The following is a 27,376-nucleotide window of genomic DNA, read 5'->3' on the forward strand; positions in this document are numbered from 1 at the left end:
GCTAATTCACAAACCCGGCAAGGATATGCGCCATGCAGATGGCCTGAGCAGACTTCCACTGCCTCAAATCGAACCAGACCCAGACCCAGCAGCCCACGTTTGTCCATTCAGGACTTGCTGGAGTTTCACCTCCATGCGGGGGACATTGCTGCAGAAACGGCAGCAGACAAGACCCTAAGTAGAGTGCTATCTTGGGTACACACAGTATGGCTGGATAAAAGCCCAGGTCCTGAGTTTCAGAGCTATTTTACGAGGAGACACAAGCTCTCAGCTCACAAGGGTTGTATTCTTTGGGGGAACAGGGTCATAGTTCCCACCTCACTAAGAGACAGGGTGTTGCAATCACTTCATGAAGGTCATCCGGATATTGTTCGCATGAAAACCTTGGCTTTCAGGGACAGCTCTTTCTTATAGTGGTCGACAGCCACTCTAAATGGCTAGAGGTTATACCAGTCACAAACATGACTACTGCTAGGACCATCCAGGTGCTTAGGAAACTCTTTGCCACGCACAGGCTGCCAAACGTCGAAGTGTCTGATAACGGGGCCCAATTTACTGCGGCAGAATTTCAGGCGTTCCTGAGAGCAAGCCTCATTAGGGATGCGACATCGGCTCCATTTCACCCATCTACTAATGATCAAGCCGAACGTATGGTTCGCATCACAAAGGAGTCGTTGAGGCATATAGTGACTGGGGACTGGCACCACAGACTGGCTGACTTTTTGCTTTGCCAACATTCCACGCCTTGTACGGCAACAGGGAAAAGCCCAGCAGAGCTGATCTGGGGGAGGTGCCTAATCACAAAGCTGGACAGGCTGCACCCAGACTCGGTGGCAGCTGAGACCTTTCGCCCAAAACCCCTGAGGGGGCTGCAAGTGGGTGATGGGGTGTGGGCCAGGAACTTTGGGCATGGGAACTTGTGGGTGCCAGGGAAGATTACCAAAACATCAGGCCCTCTCTCATACGAAGTGGGCCTAGAGGGCGGGCGAGTTGTCCATCACCATATCAATCAGCTTAGGAAGTGTTTTCCAGAATGGCCACAAAGCGAGGACTTCATCACAGGTCCTTCCCACGAACTGCAAACAGCAGCCAGGCCGAGCAATCCATTGGCTCTGAGGGTCCAAGCAGCCAGAGCAACAGGGAGGTGGCCGGAGCGGAAGAAAGCCCAGGAGTGCAACATGGGTCCCCTGATGGAGAAAGCCAACCAGAACACTACAGCCGCTGTGCTAACTTTGCAGAGCAAACTGACTCTGGGGTGGGCCAACCTGGAAGGGCCAGCCAGAGATTTCAGAGTCAACCAGACTCTTTTGAACTTAAAGACACTGATCTACCCAGCCCAGCGGGCAAGCTGGTAGGCCAGGAAGCGCCTGGGTCCCCCAGGCATTCCACAAGGGTTCACAAACCTCCTGCATATCTACAGGATTTTGTTTTGAAAGAATGGAGCTATAATGTGTCTGTATCATGACTGTGCTGCTAACTAGGAAACATCTGTATTAGACAGGATGGAAACATGTAAATGCACACTATTGTTGTACTTTGTAAATTTGTATTGCTGTAATCATTTTCCTTTTGTTGTTATAATGTTTGTACATTCTAGGGGGAAGGGGTGTAATGTATTGGGCTTTGTCTTGTTAAGGGAACACCAGTGGGTTAATCGCTGGAAGGTTGCTTAAGCAGGGAAGCTGGCTAATGGCTCCCACCTCCTCAGACAACCTGTCTCCAGCGCCATCATTGGCTGCCTCTAGGGCGGCAATAAAGGGACGTGGTGGTTCAGTGGGTTAGGACGCTGAGCTTGTTGATCAGAAGGTCGGCAGTTTGGTGGATCGAATCCCGAGTGCCGCGTAACAGAGTGAGCGCTTGTTAATCGTCCCAGCTTCTTTCAACCTAGCAGTTCGAAAGCATGTAAAAATGCAAGTAGATAAATAGGGACCACTACGGTGGGAAGGTAACAGCATTCTGTGCGCCTTTGGCATCTAGTCATGCCGGCCACATGACCACGGAGACGTCCTCGGACAAGCGCTGGCTCTTCGGCTTTGAAACAGAGATGAGCACCGGCCCCTAGAGTCGGAAACGACTAGCACGCATGTGCGGGGGAACCTTTACCTTTACCTTTAGGGCGGCAATAGGTTGCTTTAAACCTATTGACTGCCACCTAGAAGCCAGGGTATAAATTGCTGCATTCGCAGCCCTGTTTCTCAGTTCAGATCCTGCAAGCAATAAACCATGATCTTTGCTGAACTCACTCGCCTTGTCTCGTCATTGAAGCGACGAACCCAGTATTTAACAGCTACCATACCACCTTAGCTTCTGGACCTAAACTCTTGGCTGCTTTTCAGATGTGATGCCAGATCCAAGAAGAAAGATTCAATCAGGAGCTTTAATCTTCAGTGAGGTGCAACCCAATGACACCGCTGTTATCCAGTGCCAAGCCCACAATAAGCATGGCAGTCTCCTGGCCAATGCATACATCCTTGTTGTCTGTAAGTTCATCTCTCTGCTTTGAATCAAAATGGGGCTGCTCACTGTTCAAAGGACAGGAAGATATTACTATATAAAAAAAACCCTAGCAAAGGCTGTTCCAATTGTTCTATCACATCACCAACCTTTCAATTTTCACTTTAAAATTCCTCCAGTAGCTTATTCTCCTACAGCAAGATAGGAGTGTGTATGAAGTCTGCAGTTCAGTCACCTTTCCAGGGAATGGCATTCGGTATTCATAAATTATGTACAGAGTTTTTTGCTCAGGCCTGATGAGAAAGGCCTTACAATAACAAAGGCCCCTTTTGCCTCCAAATTAATGCCACGATGTGGCATTGGAGATAGCACCCCACTGAGGAAGTGGGTAGTCATCTTAGTGGGTCTAGCAATGGTTCTTCCCAGAAGCCTTTAACTTAAGGAAAGGAAGGAAGGAAATATATTAAAAAGTGAAGGTTTGTTTAACTTAACAGGCTAATGAGAAGAATACTTACAGTATTCTTGCCTGCTATTCTGGCTCATCTGTCCAGACTACAGCATGTGTTTAATGCTTATCATGGCATTAAAAGAACCCCTGAATATGCTGAGAGCAGACTTTTTTCCCTCTGGTTGTTTTCCATTGACTTACAATCCCCTTCTTCTGGGGTGGTACTGTGTGTTAACAGGACTTAGGGCTAGGGAGGGTTTCTTGAGGAGATGAGTATCCTGCCTTACACTCATTGGCCTTTTTGCTTTACTCCAGGGTTGCCAGCAGAGATCCTGACCCCAGATGGCATAGAGTATGCTGTGGTGGAGAACCAAATAGTGATCCTACATTGCAAGACATTTGGGGCGCCCAGACCTAAAGTGCAGTGGTACAGTTTCTGTTTTGTGTCATTTTCAGAAAGCACAATGTGTTTTGTCCATAGCTGCTCTGACATTGTTTATTTGGCCCCAGTTATATATCAAAATTCTCTTAGTATCACTCATTTCATTTGTACTTGGAAAAAATCAAATGCCTGTTTGGATTTTACTAGCCTAGCTCTCTCAAATAACAAACTAATGGGCAAAATGCCAGTGCCAATGGAGGAAGAGAATTGGGCCAGTGAAAAACACAATTATACTATTAGCATATTTGGGAAATTGCAGAAGTTACACGAGGGAAAGAAAAAACAAACATATATATTCCATTGCTCTATTCTCTTTTGGGATAAGCAATATTAGGCAAAATACAGTAAAGGCCTAAGAAGCAAAAGAAATTAAGGGCAATTAAACATCTTATATATGAAAAAATTATTAGGAGCTGGATTGTGTTGAAAAATAAGTGCACTGTGGGTATTGTGGAGAGATCTCTATTTGTCATACCCCCTTCTTGTTTTCATTTTCCAGGTTTATGGACGACATGAACCCTGCCCTAAAAGATGAACGAACCTTTATATTCACAAATGGATCCCTGAAACTTCAGGAAGTCCGACGTGAAGATGCAGGAAACTTCACATGCTTGGCTGAGAATGATCAAAACAATGTCTCCATCATTGCCCGCTTAGTTGTCAAAGGTAAGATCAGATTTTGCAACTATGCATTAAATCAAAGAGAAATATGAGAGAAAATAGTTGGCCATAAGAGATGTTAGAGGAAGGAAGTAACCAGAAACAAAGTACTGTAGCTTTCAGCTAAATCCTCTAAAACTGTTTTTCTCCCAACATTCCACTTCATAAGTGGATGTGGCAGGTTATGCCAGACTTTTTACTATTGGTCAAAACATCAGAGGCATCTGTAAAATCCAGTGAAATGAGCATTATGTCATGATACTCTATTCCTTACACATGTGCATATGACATGATGACAATAAATATCAAAAGCTTGTAATACAATGTTGTGGTGCTTATTTCATCATTTGTCTCCTCCTTGCCCCCCTACCAATGCCCACATGAATGAGGTTCTGCCATGCCATCTGCCTGTGGCATCAGACTAAGCTTTTAATCTGGAAAGACTTTCCGAGCGTTCATATCACTCCTGGGAAGAGAATGAGTTGGTGTTTATTTATGCTTGCCAATAAATTCTTTGTACCTAAAGATGCATTGTCTTTTCTCCAGTGTGGAGAATGGCTTAAAGATAATCTCTTCATGTGGAAAGTGACCTGAAGACTTTTATTTAAAATTAAGTAGATGGCAGTTTTACTTGGGACCCAATGTAATGGATGTTTTAGAGAACTGTGATGCTGTCAAATGTGAAATGATTTGTTTATGCAATACACTGAACCATAGATCAGCAACTAACAACATTTCAGCCTACCAAATTGTGTGACTTCAGCCCACAAGGATCCTTTGTGGTTCAATGCATTGTGGAAACCCAAAATTAGCTCAATTGAGTAAAGCACAATTAAGCTTTATGTGAACTTAATAAAAGAGTAGCATAAACAGGTTGGTTGAAAATGTTTTTTTTCTGGCTCCTTTCTAGGCATATGCTAGGCTAAAATGTTGCCTTGTTTGTGGTTCAGTCTGTGTTGAGTAGACAGTCTTTGTGAAAAATGCAGGACAAATTTTCAGCAGAAGGAATCACGTTTTACTTCCTTAAGGTGAAAATGAGGGACTGCTGCTGAGATTTTCAAGCTGGAAAATGTCTTGGGCCAGTCATAGTTGTATTAAGGAGCATTCAAGCCATGCTGAAGAATGATTAAAAAAAAAGCCAAGTGGGATAAATGTATGAGAGGACAATAGATGCCCACAGTAAGACTTCATGGGTGGAAAGGCTACAATACAGTATTCCATTCCTATTGCAGGAGCCACACAGATTGAAGAGGGACCTATCAACATGGAAAAGAAGCAAGGTGAGAGTGTGACGTTCTACTGCAAGGTACTGTTTGACGAGAGTATTCCGAAGCGTGGTATCCAATGGCGCCTAGATGGAGAAGATATTGAAGAATCAGATGACAATAACAAGTAAGTTCAAAGAGCACAATCATGTTGAATAAAAGCTTAGGGTTCAAAGGACTTTTGCATTAACTTTACTCTGACCGTTGGTCTTTCCCTAGATACATCATTGGTGACATGTCCCTGACAATCACCAACGTGGACTACTCTGATCAAGGAACATACAGCTGCCTGGCTTGGACCACCCTTGACTCTGTAGAAAAAAATGCCAATCTTTTGGTGTATGGCAAGTACCAAAAAAGAGGAAAGATTAGATCTGGATTGTTTCTCTCTTTAGGTTAAACTTCAGACCAGGGCAATCTCAAAGGGATGCAGTGATATTCCTGACACATGGGCACTAAATTGGTATTTTTTTTAAAAAAGCACTACATTTTTGCTGTGTATCTATTTTTGCAGTTTGGCCCATGTATATTTCTGGCAAAGCCATGTACAGTACAGCACTTTTACAACAATAAAAACCTAATTGAAACAAAGCAACTTGTCAATAAATAAAAATAACAGCAATTATGTAACAGTGATATACCAAATATAGATGAATTTCAAGAAGGGAATGCCAGTTCCAAAAACAAGGTTTCAGATTATGTTTTGAAGTAATTAAAAAGGTGTAAACTGTACCATAATGGGAAGGGATTTGTATAGCATTGAGACAGCTACGGAAAAGGCTCTTTTTTGTGTTGCGTTGTTACTTACTTTCCTTACTTTTTCTTTTAAAATGGTTATTGTTTTTAATTCTTTAATTCACTTTAAATTCTTTTTTTAAAAAAAAAATACAGATAGTTCTTGATTTATAATAGTTCATTTAGTGACCATTCAAAGTTATAACACCGTTGAAAGTGACTTATGAACATTTTTCACGCTTGGCAACTGACTCATATTTATGACCGTTGCTGTGTCCTGGGGTGTTGCGATCACTTTTTGCGACTTTCTGACAAGCAAAGTCAATGGGGAAGCCAGATTCATTTAACAACTGTGATATTAACCTAACAACTGCAGTGATTCACAGAACAACTGTTGAACAACTGTGGCAAGAAATGTTGTAAAATGGGGCAAAATTCACTTAACCAATGTTTCACTTAGTGACTGAAATTTTGGGCTCAATTGTGGTCATAAGTCAAAGACTACCTGAATAGGAAAAGCCTCTCCCTCCAGTTGATTCTAGGCAGGCCTCTCTTCTTAGATTCATTCCCTCAGAAATCCAAGTCTGTATGTTCCGATTATTTAATTTTAATGGGATATTACTTGAGAGGAGATTAATTCTTAAAATTAAGCTGGATGATTCACTGAAATGTGGAGAGTTCTAAACATAGATAACAAAATTTATTTATCATATTTATTTTCTGCCCATCTCGCAGTTCAGACGACTTGCAAAATAAAATTTATAAATTATATAAGTATAAATGTAAATGCCATAATTTACATACATATGCAATGTAATTTATGTTTTATTTACATATAAAAACATAATGCATAAGACAAAGCAGAGATTGGTCTGTTTTTTTTAATGAGGTGAATTTGTTTCTAGTGTGTTACAAAAATACAGAATGAAACGCAATGAATAATGGTTTTGAGCTACAAATGTACAGAAAACTGACAGTTCCGAATTTTCAGAAATAAGCTTCTGTGTAAACAAGCTAGTTTTAATTACATTTAATCAATCAACAACTTTAAAGGCTACAGATTCAATCTACTTTAGATGGCGGATTACTCTGTCATCAGATAATTTGTAAAAATTAATGTTGTAATTCCGGCACTGAAGGGGGAGTGAAAGGATTCAAATTTTCACATTTTGACACAGGCTTGGAAAATCTGTTTTGGGGAAAAAATCTTGGATTTTTCTTCTGTAGTGAGGACAGACAGGTGGCTGGCTGTCTCATTATAGTCTTTTTTTTGTCAGGCAAACCTAGCCCTGTATCAAATCTGGAGGTGCAGAGGCAGCAGAATCATCAGGTAAAGCTGACATGGACCCCGGGAGATAATCACAACAGAGAAATAAATGGTAAGGAATCATGCTGGGTATCTTGCCATTAAGGAGAAATGACCCCTGATTAATCAGAACTCATGGATTTTCCTTGGAAAAGGCATCCACAAGGTCTGCTGCTTTCATCAAAATGACAAAAGCAGTCCTGTTGCACCACAATCTTGGGCCTTTTTGTATCCACGTGGGGGTCACGACATGGGTGAGAAAGGGGCAGAGCTGACACTGCAGCTCTGCTTTCATCCTTTGCTTCTCATTTGACACCCTCCCATGGATGTATCTCCTTGGAAGAAGCTTGGGTGAGGAAGCAAGTGGTCAATCATAGTCATCCCTGGCTTCTATTTTTCTCTTATAGCAGCACTTAGGAAATACTTGCAGCTAGAAAGCACCCTAGACAGCAACTTTATATTTCTTTGTTTATATTGCCACTGTTACTTGTGACTTAGCGTAGTTTAACAAAAGACTGATGGGAAAGATGCAGCTGTCTGTGATGTATAAAGTGACTATTCAGTGTGTTGTGACTCAGGGCCAGCCTGTGGGTCCGACAGCCGGGTCCGATGTATCGGAGGACTCAGATGTGGGGGAGGAGGGAAACGAACCGGCTGATGATGATTTGGAGGCTTTGCAGAGTCCTCAGCCGGGGACCTCTTCTCAGCTGTGTGAGCCCGAGAGTGCGGAGGATGATGACCCACAGCTGGCCCTGTTCAAGGACGCCCGACGTAGGAGGCAGACGAGCAGGGACAAACAAAGAAAGACTATGGGACTCCTCGGGAGGAGGCACAGGGAGACCACGCCCTGAGCTCTCTATAAAAGAAGTGTTTGGGGAGGGGCTGGTTGCTGAAAGCAACTTTTCCGCTTGAGAAGACAAGCTCTTGTGTTTTTGTTAACTGCGTAATTAAATCTTGGCAGAAGCCTTTTAGCCTTGGACGCTTTCCAGACTCTTCTCTTAATTAGGGGTTGCGAGAAGAGGGCTGGTTCAGAACAGTTTGCTTTCAGCCACCCACCCCTTAATACTACGATGGAGCAGCTTCTTGCCGAGAATGCCCAGCTCAACCAGCAACTCACCCTGCTGGCCACTCAGGTGGCACAACTGCAGGCTCAGGTACATGCTGCCCCCCCACCCAGGAGGAAATGTCAGTTAGCTATGCCGGATAAATTTGCTGGTAAACCAGAACTGTTTCCTGCCTTCCTGGGACAATGCCAGCTTTATATCAGCGTGAGAGCAGCTGATTTCCCCACTGACCGAGATAAGGTGGGATTCGTGTTGAGCCTTCTGTCGGGAGATGCAGCTCGTTGGGGCACGCCTCTGTTGGCACAGCCTAGCCCTTTGTTGGATAACTTTGGGGGGTTTTGTGACCATATGCGCCTCATGTACGAGGACCCGATTAAGGCGCAGACCGCCACCCGACGTCTGAAAGCTTTGAGGCAGGGTCAGCGCCCCCTACAGGCCTATATCAGCGATTTCCGGCTGCTTAGCCAGGATTCCGCCTGGAATGAGGCTGCGCTCGTGGATGCCTTTCAGGATGGCTTGACAGAGGAGATGTTGGATGAGCTGGCCCGCGTGGACATTCCCTCAGACCTGAATGGGCTGATCCATCTTTGTCTGCGGATCGATGCCCGGCTGCAGCAGCGTAAGAGTCGCCGTGCCACCCCACAGACCCCTGCCGCCCCTGTTGTGCGTGAGCCCCCAGTCCAGAGGGAGGAGCCAATGGAGCTGGGTGCCGCCAGGTCCCGTCTATCGGTGACGGAAATGGACAGACGACGATCGGAGGGGTTGTGTTTTTACTGTGGGGACCCTGGACATTTGGCTGCTTCTTGCCCGAAGAAGCGTCAGCGGGCGTCAGTGACCAAGCCTCCCCCGAGAAAGTCCCCTGCTTTGCTATCGGGAATACGGCCCGAGCCCGATCTAGACGGTGTGAAAGATCGGGCGACCCACAACGATCACGCCGAGCGACGCCGTTCCGACGGTGCCTGTGAACCTCCACGGCATTTGATTTTGGAGGCACGACTGATCCTTCCTGGCAAGCCAGAGGGGATTCCGGTCCATGCCTTAATTGACTCTGGGGCTACCACTAACTTTATGGATTCGGCCTTTGTGGCCAAATGGGCTGTTCCCCAGTGTCCGGTGGATCCGCCCATGCTTGTGGAGACCATCGATGGTCGAGTGCTCCTGTCCGGGCCTATCACGGCCGCCACGCAACCCGTGTGTATGGCCATCAGTACCCATGTGGAGGCCATTCAGTTTTACGTCACTTCGGATCTGCACTTCCCCGTGGTCTTGGGACTGGCGTGGCTCCGGGCGCATGATCCACAGATCTATTGGTCTCAGAACTTGGTCACCTTCCCAAGTTTGCAGTGCGTGGACCACACCCGCCATATCTGTGCCGGCCAGGTGGAGGGTTCCTCAGGGGTTTCCTTGCCTCCCGTACTGTCCGACTTTGCTGACGTGTTCAGCGAGTCAGAGGCGGACCAATTACCCCCGCACAGGCCCTACGACTGCTCCATTGACCTAGTCCCTGATGCGCCTCTCCCAGTGGGGCGTTTGTACTCCATGTCGGAGCCCGAGTTGGCCGCATTGCGGGACTTCCTGACAAAGAACTTGGCTCGTGGATTCATCCGGCCCTCGTCCTCGCCAGTGTCTGCGCCCGTGCTCTTCGTCAAAAAGAAGTCGGGCGAGTTACGGCTTTGCTGTGACTACCGGAAACTCAACGCTATCACGGTGCGTAACCGCTACCCGCTGCCCCTCATCCCCGAGCTCTTGGACCGACTCCGGGAGGCTAAGATCTTCACGAAACTGGACCTGCGTGGAGCTTACAACCTCGTCAGGGTTCGGCCGGGTGATGAGTGGAAGACAGCGTTTGGTACTCGCTATGGACATTTCGAGTACACGGTGATGCCGTTTGGCCTGACCAACGCTCCCGCTGTGTTTCAGCATTTTATGAATGACATCTTTCGGGATCTGTTGGACCAGTTTGTTGTGATTTACCTGGACGACATCCTGATTTACTCCCCGTCGCGTGAAGCGCATCATCAGCATCTCCGTCAGGTCCTGCAGCGCCTCCGGAAACATCGGCTGTTTGCCAAGTTGGAGAAGTGCCAGTTCTACCAGGTGACCATTGATTTCTTGGGCCACCGCATTTCTCCTGAGGGCATCGCCATGGATCCAAGTAAAGTTGAGTCGTTGCAGAGTTGGCAACCCCCGCGTCGCGTGAAGGATGTTCAGCGACTTCTTGGATTTGCCAACTACTATCGGACATTCATCCCTGGCTTTGCTGCCTTGACAGCCCCCCTCACCCGGCTCCTGCAGAAGAAGACTCGGTTCCAGTGGAACGCCCCCGAACAACAGGCGTTCCAAGCTTTGAAGGACGCCTTCATGAAGGAGCCCATCTTGAAGCATCCTGACCCGCAACGGCCGTTTGTCGTGGAGGCGGACGCCTCCGACATTGCCATTGGGGCCGTGTTACTCCAGGCAGCGACGCCCAACGGTACCCTTTTCCCTTGCGCGTATCACTCTCGGAAATTGAATCCCTCGGAGCGCAACTATACCATCTGGGAGAAGGAGCTGCTGGCCATCAAGGCGGCGTTCGAGGCTTGGAGGCATCATCTGGAGGGGGCGCGGCATCAAATCGAGGTCCGGACGGACCACAAGAATCTGGAAAGCCTGCAGACCGCTCGGAATTTGAACCAACGCCAGATCCGGTGGTCCCTCTTCTTTGCGAGGTTTGACTTCCGGGTGCGGTACATACCAAGCGGGCACAACCAGAGAGCGGATGCTCTGTCCAGGAAGCCCGAGTACACCCGAGTGGAAGACAAGCTTCTGCCCAGGACAGTGATCCCCGTCGAGTCTTTTGCTGCGGTACGGGAGCCGGTGGATATACGGGCTCGGATCCGGGAGGCGCAGCAGCAGGAGGCGTGGGTGGCTCAGCGGAAGGAAGAGGTGGGGCCAGATTCGCCTTGGTCGGTCACGGATGGACTCCTGTATTATCGTGACCGGCTCTATGTTCCAGGAGGGCCACTCAGGGGACTCGTCCTCAGCCAATGTCATGATAACCCGGCTGCGGGGCATTTTGGCCTGTTCAAGACTCTGAACCTGGTCTCCCGTACTTTCTGGTGGCCCCGAGTCCAACACGATGTCCAGTCTTATGTCACCTCCTGCGTCCCATGCAGGCAGGCCAAGTCAGCGACAGGGGCCCCGCCTGGTTTACTGCAGCCTTTGCCAACGCCCAAGAGACCCTGGGGGGCTGTGTCCATGGACTTTCTGACGGATCTACCCCCATCCTCCGGCTTCACGACAGTGTTTGTGGTGGTGGACATGTTGACCAAGATGGCGCACTTCATCCCCTGTCGCGGCTTACCGTCAGCTCGCGCCACTAGTCGCATGTTCATCCAACAGGTGTTCCGGCTGCACGGCCTTCCCGACAGGGTCGTCTCCGATAGGGGGGCCCAGTTTACAGCCCGCTTCTGGCAGGAGTTGATGCGGGCGTTGGACATTAAGGTTTGCCTCTCGTCCGCGCATCATCCTCAGACCGACGGGGGTACCGAGAAGGTCATCGGCATCTTAGAGCAGTATCTGCGCTGCTATGTTAACCTGCAGCAGGACAACTGGGTGGACTATTTGGCCATAGCCGAGTTTGCCTTTAATAACTCGCAACACACCTCCACGCAGATGACACCGTTCTTGGCCAACGTGGGTTATCACCCCAGGTTCTTCCCTCTTTCTCCCGTGGACTCACCGGAGCCGGCAGCGAACGAATTCATGGCGGAGTTACAGGCGATCCATCGGTTGGTGCGACGGCAGCTGGAGAAGGCCAAGGCCGACTACAAGAGGTTCGCCGATCGGTCGAGAAGGGATACGCCTCCACTATCGGTGGGGGATCGGGTCTGGCTGTCCACCAGGAACCTACCATCCACTCGGCCGGCGAGGAAGCTGGACCACCGTTACCTTGGACCGTTCCCAGTCGAGGCCGTCATCAACCCGGTCGCCTATCGTTTAACTCTGCCACGTTCCCTGCGCGTGCACCCCGTCTTCCATCGGTCCTTGTTGGTCCCCGAACAACCGGCCTGTCCACTTCGCCAAGCGGAACCTCCCCCATCAGGAACTCGTGATGGAGGCAGCACCCCCGAGTACGAGGTCGCCAGCATCAGGGATTCCCGCTGGCTGAAAGGTCGCTTCCAGTACCTGATCGAGTGGAAAGGGTACGGGCCGGAGGACTTCACATGGGAAGACGCGACCGCCGTTCATGCCCCTGCGTTGGTGACTGCTTTTCACGAACAGTTCCCATCCCGACCGCATCCGGATCGGCAGACCCGAGGGAAGGGCCCTGCGGTGCGGGATAGTGTTGTGACTCAGGGCCAGCCTGTGGGTCCGACAGCCGGGTCCGATGTATCGGAGGACTCAGATGTGGGGGAGGAGGGAAACGAACCGGCTGATGATGATTTGGAGGCTTTGCAGAGTCCTCAGCCGGGGACCTCTTCTCAGCTGTGTGAGCCCGAGAGTGCGGAGGATGATGACCCACAGCTGGCCCTGTTCAAGGACGCCCGACGTAGGAGGCAGACGAGCAGGGACAAACAAAGAAAGACTATGGGACTCCTCGGGAGGAGGCACAGGGAGACCACGCCCTGAGCTCTCTATAAAAGAAGTGTTTGGGGAGGGGCTGGTTGCTGAAAGCAACTTTTCCGCTTGAGAAGACAAGCTCTTGTGTTTTTGTTAACTGCGTAATTAAATCTTGGCAGAAGCCTTTTAGCCTTGGACGCTTTCCAGACTCTTCTCTTAATTAGGGGTTGCGAGAAGAGGGCTGGTTCAGAACACAGTGCTTCCTTACAGATATCTCTGAATTTTGAAGCTAGATATAAATCACACATTGGTGAAAACGCTATTTTTACATTTCCCTGTTTCTGTATATGTGTAGAAATACAGAAACTATTCAGTAAGTCAGGTTGAGCTCTGGATGGCTCCCGACCTTCGCTCCTTCCGACGGGACCTAAAACCACATTTATTTGAACAAGCCGGCCTGGTCTGATAGGTTTAGGGGTATTTTATAGTTTTGTATTAATTTATTGAATAGGGCTGTAGTATTTAATATTTTTTAATTTTTGTATATTGTATTTTATTGCATTGCCCTGTACACCGCCCTGAGTCCTTCAGGAGAAGGGCGGTATATAAATTAAATTAAATAAATAAATAAATAAAATAAATAAAATAACCCAAATGCTTGGATTTGCACATCATGCTAAACCAAAAATTAGCTTCGTCTATGTACAGGTGCATTTTAGTTCAGCTTGTAGCATGAACCTAGGAAAGCCGTAGGGGCCTTGTGAAAGGGAATAGCAATTTTAATGAGTTTTTTTTTAAAAAATCATTCAAACTCTGAGATGATGTTACCCTTCTCCTTCACAGAATATATTGTGTTTGGTGAAGAAACCAAATTTGGGCCAGCAGAAATGGAATTGTTAACCACCGTCCCAGGGAACCAGCCATGGACTATTCTTCACCTCGCTCCATTCAGAAATTATAACTTCTATGTACAGGCCAGCAATGACCAGGGGAAAAGCGAATTAAGCAGCCGGTCTGCCAGTCATGCCACAGAACCTGCAGGTAAGAAGGTTCAAGATGCTGGAAGAAGGCTATAGGCAATGTTCCTTGTAAGTGTTAACACAACCATACCATGCACAAAACAGTGCTGCCCCAAGACGCTGAGCTTGTCGATTAGATGGTCGGCAGTTTGGCGGGTCGAATCCCGAGTGCCGCGTAACAGAGTGAGCGCCTGTTACTCGTCCCAGCTTCTGCCAACCTAGCAGTTTGAAAGCACGTAAAAATGCAAGTAGAAAAATAGGGACCACTGCGGTGGGAAGGTAACAGCGTTCCGTGCGCCTTTGGCATCTAGTCATGCCGGCCACATGACCACGGAAACGTCCTCGGACAAGCGCTGGCTCTTCGGCTTTGAAATGGAGATGAGCACCGGCCCCTAGAGTCGGAAATGACTAGCACGCATGTGCGGGGGAACCTTTACCTTTACCTTTTTAATACCCCTAAGACAGGCATTTTCAGTCTGGGAGGCATTTGGTTTTGGTTGATTCAAGACATACCGTGTTTCCCTGAAAGTAAGACCCAATGGAAAAATAAGCTCTAGCATGATTTTTCAGGACACTTGTAATATAAGCCCCACCCCCAAAATAAGTCCCAGTTAAGATAATCAGACAGATACATTTAGTACCTTATTTCCCCGAATATAAGCCCTAACTGGAAAACAAACTCTAATGCGTCTTTTGGAGCAAAAATTAATATAAGATCGGGTCTTATTTTCAGGGAAACATGGTACAGACATCCCAGTATAACTCTAGTCTCTTTATTTTTTCAGCACCTGAGCGAAACCCATCTGATGTCAGAGGAGAAGGAAATGAAACCACTAATATGATCATCACCTGGACGGTAAAATATTGATTCATTCACCTCAGTGATATTGGTCCCAATCTCTTGTACTCCTCACCCACAGATTCAGTGCCACTGGCATCATTTGTAGGATTATATTGTAGTGCAAGGAGTGGTTGCTAGAGTTGTTGAGTTTTTACTGAAAAGAAATTCTGAAAAACACCTTGATGGGGCAGTTTTTCAAGGTTGATGGATTTATTTTTCATGGAAGGACTTGTTCTGTTGCATAAGGTCCTTGAGCATGTCTGCACAAATACAGCTCACCATCATGAACACAATCCATGGGCTTAATGTTCTCGGGTATGTAGGAGGCTCAAACAGACGCCACCAAAGAAAGTAAACTACAGTTCAATTAGCTCCAAGGATAGAACAAAGAGGCTTCCAAAAAACAAATGTAGAGGTAGTCCTCAAATTACAACCTTTCATTTAGCAACCAAAGTTACAACGGCACTAAAAAAAGTGACTTATGACTGGTCCTCGCACTTATGGCGATCGCAGCATCCCCACAGTCACGTAATCAAAATTTGGGTGCTTGACAAATGGCATGTATTTATGATGGCTGCAGTATCTCCGGATTCTGTGACTGCCATTTTTAACCTTCCCTGTCAGCTTCCAAGAACAGAGCCAAAGGGACGAATGGGATTCTCTTAACAACCACATGATTCACTTCAGTTATTCACTCAACAACCATGGCAAAAAAGGCTTTAAAATTGGCCGTGACTCACTTAAGAACTGCCTTGCTTAGCAATGGAAATTCTGGTTGTAGTTATAAGTCGAGGACTACCTGTACACGAGTAGAGATCTACATTTGGTTTTTTGCAAGCCTCTTTATTCTATCCCTGGAGCAGATTGGACTGGAACCGTCCCATATGGTGGGACTGAAGGATGGCAACTTCTGGAGGATGGGTACCAGTGCTGCCTTCAAGGCGATCAGCATTTTTCAAATCCAGCTGCACACATCCTGTTCAACTTCCCGAATTTTGCAATGTTCCGAAAACAGTTGTGCCCTGATGTGTCTTTGGGGTGGAAGTGTATCTCCATTTTTCAGTTCACACAGTTATCATGAGAAACTTTAGCTGCTTTTGTTTACCTCCTGCCCCCAGAGATCAAGCAGATGAGTATGCAAGAGCTTTTTAATAATAGCTTCTTGACTGTGCCATTTCCTCCTGAGAAAGTGTGATTTGTTTCTACCTAATTTGATTTTAAATGGGAAGCAAAGACCATTCATTCTGTATCATCAAGCTCTTGATGCTATATATTTATCACATGCACATTACGTTTTGTGGTTTATTTATTTATTATTAAACATGTTCTTTGCTGTTAGGCATCTGTAAGCACTTAAGGCAGTTTACCGTAATACAAAAGCATATATGCAAATTTGTTACTTTCCTGGCTTCCTGTGCTGTTCAAAATCATATGGGCTACCTCACAGTGAATCTTCCTTTCTTAGGTTATCATGTGTGCCAGTGCTCAACTTCACACGTATGTGGGAGTGACAGAAAACTTGTGTGTATTGCAAGGTCTGGAAGTCATGTTTGTGTTGAAGCAGTGTATGCCCCCACACCCCAATTGTCCATTTTAGTCTCTTAACTCTGTTTGGGTTTGCTGTGTTGTTTGTGTTCCAGCAGAAATAGGTGGCAGCATACCAGTGTGCTTCTCTTCCAGTATTGTCCCTGAATTGTCACGCTTGTCATAATGATAGGTTATTTTGGCTGAATTCCCAGGAAGGAACTGATGCCAGATGCTTCATTTCAGAGCGGTTTCTACCAAATTCAGCTGCTATTCCTGCTACAGCTGGCCTGGCACTGGTTGCTTCGCATGGTTCATTTGCAGCGCCTAGAAGGAAGATGCCATGTAAAATCCCACACATTTCAAAGACGCCAGTTGCTTTTTGTCTCCTGAATTAGAAATGCCTTTCTCTTCATGGAAAAAGGGGGAGTTGGTTATGGAAATCCCCTTCTTTGTTGATGCCATCAGGATTCCCAGAAGCGCTTTGACTCAAGAGAAAAATTGGGATAATAAAACTAGCTTTATAATCAAGAAGTGTTAGGCATATCATGCTTTTATTTGGAGAAGGTGAAATGAGCAGAAGAATTTAATGAAAAAAAATCCTAAGTTTTTTTTTAGAATTTCCCTAGTAGAATTAAGAGCATAAAGCTGGTTTATCACTTTAAAAAAAAGATTTTGTTTGCTTGTTGTTGCTAAGGAGAAGATAAAAAGTAAGCCTTGCTTACAAGTGATATTTACATTTGAGAAGTATAATAGGCAAACTTTAACTTTGCTTTAGGCATTAGATGGATGACCTCTGGAGAAAACTTACAACAAAACACCTTATTATAAGATATTTGCTTTTTTTCTTGCTCCCATCTCTTCTGTCTTTGTGCCTCCCCCTGCTGGTGTTTTGGAGACTTGCAGTGCTTCCAATGCATGGTTTCCTCCATCTTTTGTCCAGCTGTGTCTTCCTTCCAGATTTGATCATTTCTGCCTTACCTCATGTTGTATCAAGAGAAGGAAAAGTAATGCATCTGTTGTTTGGATGGCCAGTTGGGTAGTTACCTATGGCAAGCAATTGGCCATGACGTAACTATCAGGTTGACATTCAAAAAGAAAGTGGCAGACTGCCATTATTTCCCATTTATTTATTTATTAAGCAAATTTATGTAGCTGCCCAACTTACACATAGTTAACTCCAGGTGGCTTACAAAATGTAAAAGAATCCACCATATAATAAAAGCCCATAAAAAGCTACACTCCCCATGACACCAACAGTACAGTCAAATCAGCCTCTTGATTGGCTCCATCTATATCTCCATTCATGGTCCCCAGGCCCACTGACAAAACTTTTTTTTTAGGGCCTTTTGGAAAAACAACAGTCAACTGTACCTCTTGGGGAGTGATGTTCCATAAAGAAAAGCCCACCACCAAGAAGGCCCTTTTTTGTGTTCTCACCAGATGTACATCCCTAATTGATGGACTTAATATACAGACAGTGAAAGTATGCTTTTAAAAACAAGCATGAAAATCCTTGGCAGGCTCATCCCCTTCCACCCCATGTTCCATTTTGTCAGCTGTTGCTCTTTTGCTACTATCTGTTGTGATAGCCATGTGTCCAGAGGCAGAAAAAGTAGCATACAGACTTACAATAGTTCATTTAGTAATCATTAGAAGTTACAACAACACAATAGTTCATTTAGTAACCATTAGAAGTTACAACAACACTGAAAAAATGACTGATGACCAGTTTTCACACTTAGGACCATTGTAGCATCCCCATGGTTATGTGATCAAAATTCAGATGCTTGGCAACTGACTCATATTTATGACCGTTGCTTTGTCCCGGGGTGGTGCGATCACTCTTTGCGACCTTCTGACAAGCAAAGTCAATGTGGAAGCCAGATTCACTTAACAACCATGTTACTAACTTAACAATTGCAGTGATTCACTTAACAAATGTGGCAACGAAGGTTGTAAAATGGGGCAAAACTCACTTAACAAATTTCTCTCTGAGCAATAGAAATTTTGGGCTCAATTGTGTTCGTAAATCAAGGACTCCCTGTATTCTACACCACATAGGCCCTTTCACGATTTCCAATTTGACAACTTTCTGGTGCCATGATTTCTGGGTGTTACAAGAAAAACCAAGAGTGGACATTCTGCAAAGCATAGGAAGAGGTCATAACAAGATGGGAAATCAAAGAGCAAGTATAACAGACTGGCCTGTTGCTGAGGGACAGGAATCCATTGGTGCAACAGGATTCTTCAGACTTGGAGCTTTTGATTTACTCACATCAAAGACCATATTACTAAGATGGACACTATTTGAGAATGTTCATACCTCTACTCTGAGCTACAAAGAGTGTATTTTTAAAATACTATTCACTTTCCTGGGATTTGGATGGGATGGGCTAAGTCAGGGCTTTTCAACCTTTTCGCCCATTGTACCACTTTTAGGATATGGCAACATCCGAGTACCACCAGTCGCCTAGCAAGGTGTCAAAAACTTGATGACCAAAAAAAAAAAAGGAAAAAAGTGATGAAGTACAGGTAGTCCTCGACTTACAACAGTTCACTTAGTGACTGTTCGAAGATACAATGGCACTGAAAAAAGTGCCCCCCAAGCCACAACCAAGCAAGACACCTGCCCGCCTGCCTGGTGACGCTCTTCCTCCTGTCCAAGGTTTTCATTGTTGTGAGCATTTCTGTTGAGGATTGGCAGTCGGGGTGGGGTGCAGGGGTGTTTGGTTTTTATTCCCTCCCCCCTCTGCTGGGTGGTTGCAGCAGGTTTTGGTTACTTCACATGACCCTGGGACACTGTGACCATCATAAATATGAATCAGTTACCGAGCATCTGAATGTAAATCACAAGACCCTGGAGATGCTGCAACATTCTAGCTGATCGGCGCTTCTTCTGGGCTCAGAAGCGCCAGGATCAGCGCCAAGCTCCAGATGGAGCCTGGCGCTGATCCTGGTGCTTCCACTGAGCCCTGACAGCCCTGCAACTCCAGCCATCTCTCGCTTAGGCTTGTGCGGTGCTGCCACCGGTTCAGCTCATTCCCCTCACCCACTACCACCTTTCTAGGATGGTCACGTACCATCTGCCAGGTGCCAATGTACCACAGGTGGTACCAGTACCACTGGTTGAAAAGCCCTGGGCTAAGTAATCTAGCCTACTGTGAGTGATACCTACCTCTTTATACTATGGATAACAAAAGCTGACTTTCCTATCACCAGGACAGAAGAAATATGAAGAAAAAAAAATACCACCAGGCCTCTGCTTCCTGCATATCTGAAATACCCTTTTTTAAAATGAAAATTAGATCACAGGTTGATTTAAATTCAGGATTAGATTTGGTAAACTCAGCTATAAGGTTGTCCATTATCTATTTGTCTTCTCAGTACTTGAGAGGAAAACAATTAAAAAGAAATGGGGTAAATCTCCTTCCTAAGCTATTTTAGGTGAGGTGATAAATTAGTTCTTATTAATAACAATTCAATTGCTAAACCCTAATCTCAACTCAGTCTTGTTAATGAAGGCACTGCGAATGAAAATCTTGCTTGGAAAAGGTATTTTCAATCAGGAACAATGCCCAAAGGCTACAGATTTGTCTTCTATACCCACATTTCTTTGGTATAATATTCTGATAATGTTATGATGGACTTTTATTTCTATCTATTAAAAATGTAATATTCTTCAGTTTTTCTTTTGCTGAAGGAAAGGAAAGGAAAGGAAAGGAAAGGAAAGGAAAGGAAAGGAAAGGAAAGGAAAGGAAAAAAGGGTCTAAGCTTGTCATTTCTTTGATTGCATGACTCACAGCTAATTCATATATAAAAAGAATCCCTCCTTTTATTACTCTTCTTCTACGTTCTATGGATCTGCTCCTGAATTTTGGGATTGAGTTAACCCAGTGGTCTGCCTTCAAGTTTTAATCTAATTCTAATTTTGAGGAAAGCTCATCACAATCTGGTGACTTTTCATTATAATCTCTGGCCCAGAAGTCAAAGACCTAGAGTACACATTCCCTCAAGAGAAAAATATCCCTTTTGTGAAACAGTTATCACGTTTAGCTTTCAGTCAATGTGCTAACTATGCTCCAGGTACTGCCTACATTATCTATGAAATGGCTTAGCTACATCCTTCCTTCCTTCAACTCATATCTTGCTAATGGAAAACCTATATAATATAAATGATATTTTAAATTAAATGCTAAATGTCCTTGTCCCTAAACTTCTATGTTCAAACTACTAGGTTCCCAAAATTACTTTTCAAAGTAGCTTCCATTTCTTCAGTTATATCTGTAGCTGCTTAGCAGATTTGCTTTGCTTAACCACTAATCTCTGAAATGGATGTATTTAGTGAGATGTTGCACTGGTAATATTGAAAACCAGCCATCCATGTTAAGCAGGATATAATCATTCCACAAATGGATGCCCTAATCTGAAGCCTTGCGTCTTCTCTTCTTCTGCTCAGCCTACATCTATTTGCATCTACTAACAAGCAGTGTCTGAAGTTCTGTTCATGATCAGAAATTGACAGATGGTTGATTACTGGATTAAATCACTTTTATAGTGTTTCCTCTCATCCTTTGCATTACTAAGATTTATTCTTGCTTTCTCCAGCTACTATCACTATGCATTTTAATAACCCCACAGTGACAGAGGCAACTGAAGGTTGACTTCTCACTGGGATATCCTCTGGTTATTTGAAAAAAAAACGTATTTTTCAAGGAGACAGGAGGATATATTATACCAACCTCCAAGCCCTCCATTTGACAGCATGGATTCTCTCTCCTATACAGACATTCAACTGGCAGGTCACATTGCTAATTCTTTAAAAAAAACCTGTGCCCTTAAAATGGACTTTGATTTCTAAGTTTGCTATAAAAAAATCTAATATTTTAGTTATTTTTTAAGGGGTTCTTTTTGCTTAAAAGACAAAAGGTCTAAATTTCAGTTGAATATGTTCCTGTGTTATACTATCTTCTTGCACAGCTAAATGTTTCAAAGCACTGTTGAATTTATCTCCTCTATTCCCCCTGTGATGACAGGCTGTCTCCATGATCCCGGTTCCAACATGGAGTCAGTTTATGTTTCTCAGTCTTCTAATAGCACTGCTATGCAAAACTGCAATAATTATTGGTATGTACCAGTTGACCCCCTACGATTGCAAACTTTGAATGCAATTGCTTGAGTGCATCGGTCATGAGAACACCATACCCTCCTGAGCAGATATTTCTTATCTAATCTTGCTTTCCATGAAGTCATGGCCCATTTTTCCTTTTAATTGAAAGCTACTGTCAAAAGCACGGGTGGATTCACATTTCATCCTAAGCTATAATGAGATTTACTTAAGCTAAACAAGATGGGAGAATCCATTCGTTATAGCTTTCATATGTATATAGAAGATCACTATAATTTAAACAGCCTCGACATTATGTGTAAATTATGTAGAAATTAATTTATCCCTTCCATGAATTTACTTTAAAAAAAAATTAGCTGCCCAGACAAGTAATCACCTTCACATCTTATACTAGGATTAACCTCATAATGTTTCAATTGCCCCAGAAAGGCCATGGACAGGACAAGAGCAGGATAGAAACCGTCTCTTTGTGTTCCTGAGCAATTATTGTCAAGAGGCTTCCTCCCTCTGATATTGAAAATATTGTGACTAATAGGCATTGATGGTTTTATTCCCCCATTGATTTTTCTAATATCTTTTTAAGGGTAATTGAGTTGATAGCTACTGCTATTTTTTAAGATAGAAGAATCCATGCACTCTGTGGTGCAAAAAGCCTATTATTTAGTCTGTCAGAAATCTTTCATCTTTTGTCTAGGTGACGTAGAGTTCTAAAATTGTAAGAGATGATGAAAAGCCTCTGCTTTCTCTTTATATGGTATTTTTTCACAATTCTTCTGCCATGTTGGCTGGAGCTGCTAAGAATAAAAATCCAAATTAATTAGTAGGTCACCAGATTACAGTGCCTTCCTCTGTTTGAGGCCAATGTACAGCTCTGATTTGCTATTATTATGCAGGAGTGAAAGTGATCGCATGGCCTGTTTCAAAACAGCTTGAAAAGATTATTGGAAAGAGAATTCCTGCAAAAGGGTTCCCATTCAGTGAAGCTTGTCTGTCACCCAGGGTTGCTGTTGATTGTATGTCTTTCTCTTCCACCTGCTTGTTTTTCAGCCCTTGCCTCACAAGGAGTGGAATGCCCCAAAGCTGAGGTATCGTGTTCAGTGGCGGCTAGAGAATGAAGACCAGTGGGAAGAGGTGGAAGTTGACGACTCTCCTGTGCTGGTGACAGATACCCCTGTTTTCTCACCCTATGAGATCAAAGTGCAAGCACAGAATGATTTTGGCAAAGGGCCTGAACCTCAAACTGAAAAAGGTTACTCAGGGGAGGATGGTGAGTAATGAGGGATCCGTTTATGCCCATATATTCAACCAAACTCAGCTATGTTACAAAGTGTGGGAGTTTTAATCCCAGCACATCTGGAGGTATCAAAAGGAGAGGGGAGGGAGCTAACGTACTGTCAGCTTCTGAAATGAACCTGGCAGAAGCCATCTTTGTCATTCTCAGTTGCCACACAAGTTGGGAGGAAGGGGTGGGGAAAGAAACTGAAAGGATCACTAGGCTTAACACAGAGAAATCTTGTGGGAACCAAGGTCATTCCCACAGGTGCTGGGAGGTGGAGAGAAGAAGTTTCACGGAGCCCGTCAAATGCCCTCATTGGGTAGGGTGCTCAATAGCATAGTAGGGGGAGGGAAGTGTTACATTTAGTTACATTGAATTCCTGGGGGGAAAGTTTAGAGTTGGTTTCACTTTTGACTGTGCCGATATTATGTATCCAATAAACATGTTCTCTGAGGAAACTTCAAGCCTCAGAGTTCTGATTAGAGTTTCATTAGTTGACATGTATATTAGTTGACATGTACATTATTTCAATACCTACCATGGCAGGAAACCAAATTAGATGCTGAGCACCGATTTTTTTTTAAACACTTCAGTAGAACATTGCTATGCTATCATTGCTCTCCACCCTGCATCTAAGATTTCCATTTCCTCCACGTTTCTGAGGTATTTTTTAAATCCTTATTTCTGAAAATGTTTGTGTTTGAAAAAAGAAAAAAAATGTGATTATCTTCTTTATCTTCTTTTAGATGTAAGATGATCCCCCCACATCCCTTGTTTATGTAAGAGTTATTTTCTAAATAGGATTCAAATGTGTTACTCTTGCTTTGTCCAATGAGAAGTTTGATAGCATCCTTGCAAGCTTGTTAATTTGAAAATTGCTGCCAGAAAATTTTTGCTGCCTCTTAATTTTTGAATTCCATAGTTCAATGTTTTCAACCTGGGCAGTTTTAAGATGCAGGGACTTCAATTCCCAGAATTCCACAGTCAACAATGCTGGCTAGGGAATTCTGGGAGTTGAAGTCTATGCATCCTAAAGCTGCCCAGGTTGAGAAATACTGCCATAATCTATTGTGGCTTTTCTCCTATAATGTCTGGTTGCCTTCAAGGACAAGTAGCTCTGTTGGATAGGGAATGGTTTTACTATTCAATAAAACAAATGGAGCAGGATTTACTTCTCGCCCATACCCAGCAGAAACTGCCAGAAAAATAAGAAACAGTTTATCCCAACAGTCCTGTATAACTGGATGTTTTAGGCATACAGAAGTCTTTAATGACAGAATTCAGTTATTGCTTTCACGATCATAGTCATCTTGGTCATACATAAATAAAAAATACAGGTCGTTGAAATTGCTGGATTTTATTTTTTTCTAAATTGAGGGTGGGCTATTGCCTGCTTGTTCAGCCAGCAGTTTTGACTAAAACTTCCCCCAAAAGTTCAAACTGGAATTTGTGTAGTACTGGAAGACCTTGACCCAATTAACATTCCAATACTGAACCTACTTACCATAGCTAACCTCACTGGGAAATGCCTTAGTAATCATTACTAAGATTGCACAGTACATTAGAGATTTCTTCTGTCACTTCATCTTAATTTATCTTTGCACCTCCTGTGATACTCCAACTTTTTCTCTCTCTCACACTGACAGGGAAGAGTTTTATTGTATGGCTCAGAAGGATGGGAAATGCCATTTCTGATTTTTTTTTCTTTTGCCAACTTTGCTTGGCTTCCCAATTGATAAAACAGATTGTACAACTACAAAGCTCGCTTACTACTTTGTGACATTTGGGACTAACTTAATAAGGAATTCCTCAATAGGTCTTTCTTTGGGGATTTGGAGTCTTGGCACTTGCAGAATACCCAGAGCCATGTGTCTTTGTAGAACTTGGTGGAGCAGTGGGCTAATGCCTCCGTAAGTAACACCAGCTGCCTGCAATTAGTGCAGGTTCGCATCCCACCAGGCTCAAGGTTGACTCAGCCTTCCATCCTTCCGAGGTAGGTAAAATGAGGACCCAGATTGTTGGGGGCAATTAAGCTGACTTTGTAATAATGCCGCTTGGGGTGTGTGTGAAAGCCCTAATAAGCAGGCATATACATAGAATGAAGGCTACTGCTAAGCTTGTAAGCCGCCCTGAGTCTTCGGAGAAGGGCGGGATATAAATGGAATTAAAAAATAAATAAAACTTCCATCTCCCCTTCCTTCCTTGTTGAAATTGTAAGTACAAAGGATCCCTCTTTTCCCTAGTGCCCGAGGCTGTCCCTGAAGATTTGCTGATTGAGATGATAAACAGCACTACCATCAAGCTTTCTTGGATCCTTCCCAACAGAGAGAAAATTTGGGGACACCTCAAGGGATTCAGGGTATGGCATAAGAACTTTGCATTGCATTCTGGAGGACAGCATTCGAAGCACCTTTTTAAAATACTTGGTGCCTTTGAAATATGTTAGAATTGGACACTTTTATGGATCTACCACCAGGGCTGCAAAAATCTGGGCTACTGTATTTATCCAGTGGTTGGCTAGACTTCTGCAGCCCAAGTGTGGTAGTACTAATCCTAGAATCTTCTAAGGTCAGACTAGCTGGAGTATTATGGGTTAAAATTCAAAATATTTGGAAAACTCCAGGTCTGGGGTGGGTGGGTAGAGAGAAATCTGTATTGCCAAAATTACTGTAACATAATCCCTTGTATAAATTCCGTAAACTGCCTTCATATTGTAAACTTTATCCTTCCTATAAATTCCCAAGCTATTGTAATATTGCATCTCCAAGTAGCAAAACCAGAGTAAATAATGTAAAATGCGTCAACTGATGCAGAATAAATTTCACCACGTAAGAGGAACTGTGGAAAGTCCTCGGGTATAATATATCCACACAGGTTACAAGATGTGGATGTTTATGGTACAGAACTGAGACTGACTTGCTGCAGAATTGCTTTTTAATTTTTTGTTTTTTAAACTCAGGGTAAACACTGGCCTGTGGGACTTCAGCAAGACTCTGAATAGAACTGCCATTCGGCCAGAAGTTTACTGACCAGGCTAGAATTACAACTGAATGTAAACCCCAAAATTGTATGTTTTGTTTGTATCATTTCCCTGCTTTTTGTGAGAGATTCCTTGTTAAAGGTGCCCTTCAAGGAAGGGAACATTTGATACATGCTGAAAAGCCTTTTGGCCTTGTATGCCTTCTATTCATACAAATTAAGAAGGAGAAATAATTCTTGACATGCTCACAGGCACCCTTCCATCACATTTTGGAGGGGAGGAGTGAGCAATTCCACTCATGATGACAAGCATTTTTCAAAAAAAAAACACAAAAAACTTGCCAATATTGAGGGAGCTGGTGAATGTGGGTGTCTTGAAGTCTGGGCAAATAATTTCTCCCTCTTTCTCTTTCTTTCTCTGAAATTCCACCGTCACCAGGTGTATTACTCCAGGTTGGGAACTTTGGCAGAACGTAGCCGTCGACAGGCCCATCTTCACTTCCATTCCCACGGGGAGCTGCTGATTTTGGGGAATGTGTCTGAAGTCATACTGGGGGGCCTCAGGCCCTGGAGCCGGTACCAGGTTCAACTGGCAGTGTTGAATGGGCGGGGGGAGGGGCCCCGCAGCGAGGCCATGGAGTTTGTTACACCTGAGGGAGGTAAGAACTGGCGGTCTTTCACTCTCAGAACTTTCCATCTGTGCTTCCCTCCATGCACCTTCTGAACTTCTTTCCAACTTCTGCTCCTACTCCTAGAAGCTCTCTCTGCCCACGTCACTTTATTCAGACCTTGCATTATGTGCAGAATATCGGACAGAATGTATAAAAGAGTTGAAAGCTGTAAGCACAGAAATACTTTGCTCACAGACCAGGCCCAGGTCTGAAAGGCATGAAATGTTCTGAAATGAAACAAATCCCAGGGTGTCCAATTTTCTACTGTTTTCCTATTTGGCAACCCCATTTATGACATTTTAACTTCATGAGAAAAGATGTATGAGGCAGCGTATGAAGCATACATCTGAATTTGGGGGCAGGTGGGAATCCTAGGTCAAATAAATTAAAATGAGCCCTATTAACCACAGCTTCCCCTGCCCATTCACTTAATTCAGGGGTGTCAAACTCAATTTCATTGAGGGCCGCATCAGCATTGCGGTTGCCCTCAGGGGGCCGGGTGGGTATGGCCAGGGTGGGCGTGGCCTACTGGGTGGGCGTGGCTAGAGTGCATATGGCCTACTGGGTGGGCGTGGCCAGCTCTATGTCATTCACATCAAGGGTGCCTATGGGGGCCCGAGCAGGAGTGGGACAGATCTGAGGGTCTCTGGCAGAAGGAGGGTCTCTGGGCCAGGGCCAAGGCAGTGGGGGCCATTCCCTCACTGTTTCCAGGATGGCTTCGCGGGCCGCATGAAATCACTTCGCGGGCCGGATCCGGCCCCCGGGCCTTGCGTTTGACATGTCTGACTTAATTAGTTTGTAGAATCTAGTATCTTTAAGCATGTCTTAAAAGTGAAAATTTGCATTAAGCAGATATTGAGGGAGGAAACTATTACTCTTATTGCTACTATTACTGTTTTACAGAAATAATGATATGGTAGGTGTGGACAATCTTTTAGGGTTGTAAAGAATATAATGAGGGTTAGCAGTGCAATAGGAGGAGTAATAGTAGAAAGGGGGCAAAGTATATTACTGTATATCTG

The 27,376-nt window shown here is 44.5% G+C and overlaps 1 protein-coding gene across 1 annotated transcript in view; it reads left to right on the plus strand.

The window, feature by feature from the left end:
- The window catches only part of L1CAM (L1 cell adhesion molecule), a gene marked incomplete at its 5' end in the record, with an annotated part of 118,254 nt that overhangs the window by 50,987 nt on the left and 39,891 nt on the right, over positions 1–27,376 (plus strand). Inside the window, 11 exons of the mRNA XM_081318930.1 lie at positions 2,337–2,480; positions 3,218–3,329; positions 3,844–4,010; positions 5,237–5,396; positions 5,489–5,617; positions 7,292–7,383; positions 13,760–13,957; positions 14,721–14,791; positions 22,476–22,695; positions 24,948–25,063; positions 26,123–26,342. Coding sequence (XP_081175056.1) covers positions 2,337–2,480; positions 3,218–3,329; positions 3,844–4,010; positions 5,237–5,396; positions 5,489–5,617; positions 7,292–7,383; positions 13,760–13,957; positions 14,721–14,791; positions 22,476–22,695; positions 24,948–25,063; positions 26,123–26,342 — 1,629 coding nt within the window. The remainder of the gene's footprint in view (positions 1–2,336; positions 2,481–3,217; positions 3,330–3,843; positions 4,011–5,236; positions 5,397–5,488; positions 5,618–7,291; positions 7,384–13,759; positions 13,958–14,720; positions 14,792–22,475; positions 22,696–24,947; positions 25,064–26,122; positions 26,343–27,376) is intronic.

This window comes from Vipera berus, assembly GCF_964194415.1.
Source record: "Vipera berus genome assembly, chromosome: 2".
NCBI lineage: Eukaryota > Metazoa > Chordata > Lepidosauria > Squamata > Viperidae > Vipera > Vipera berus.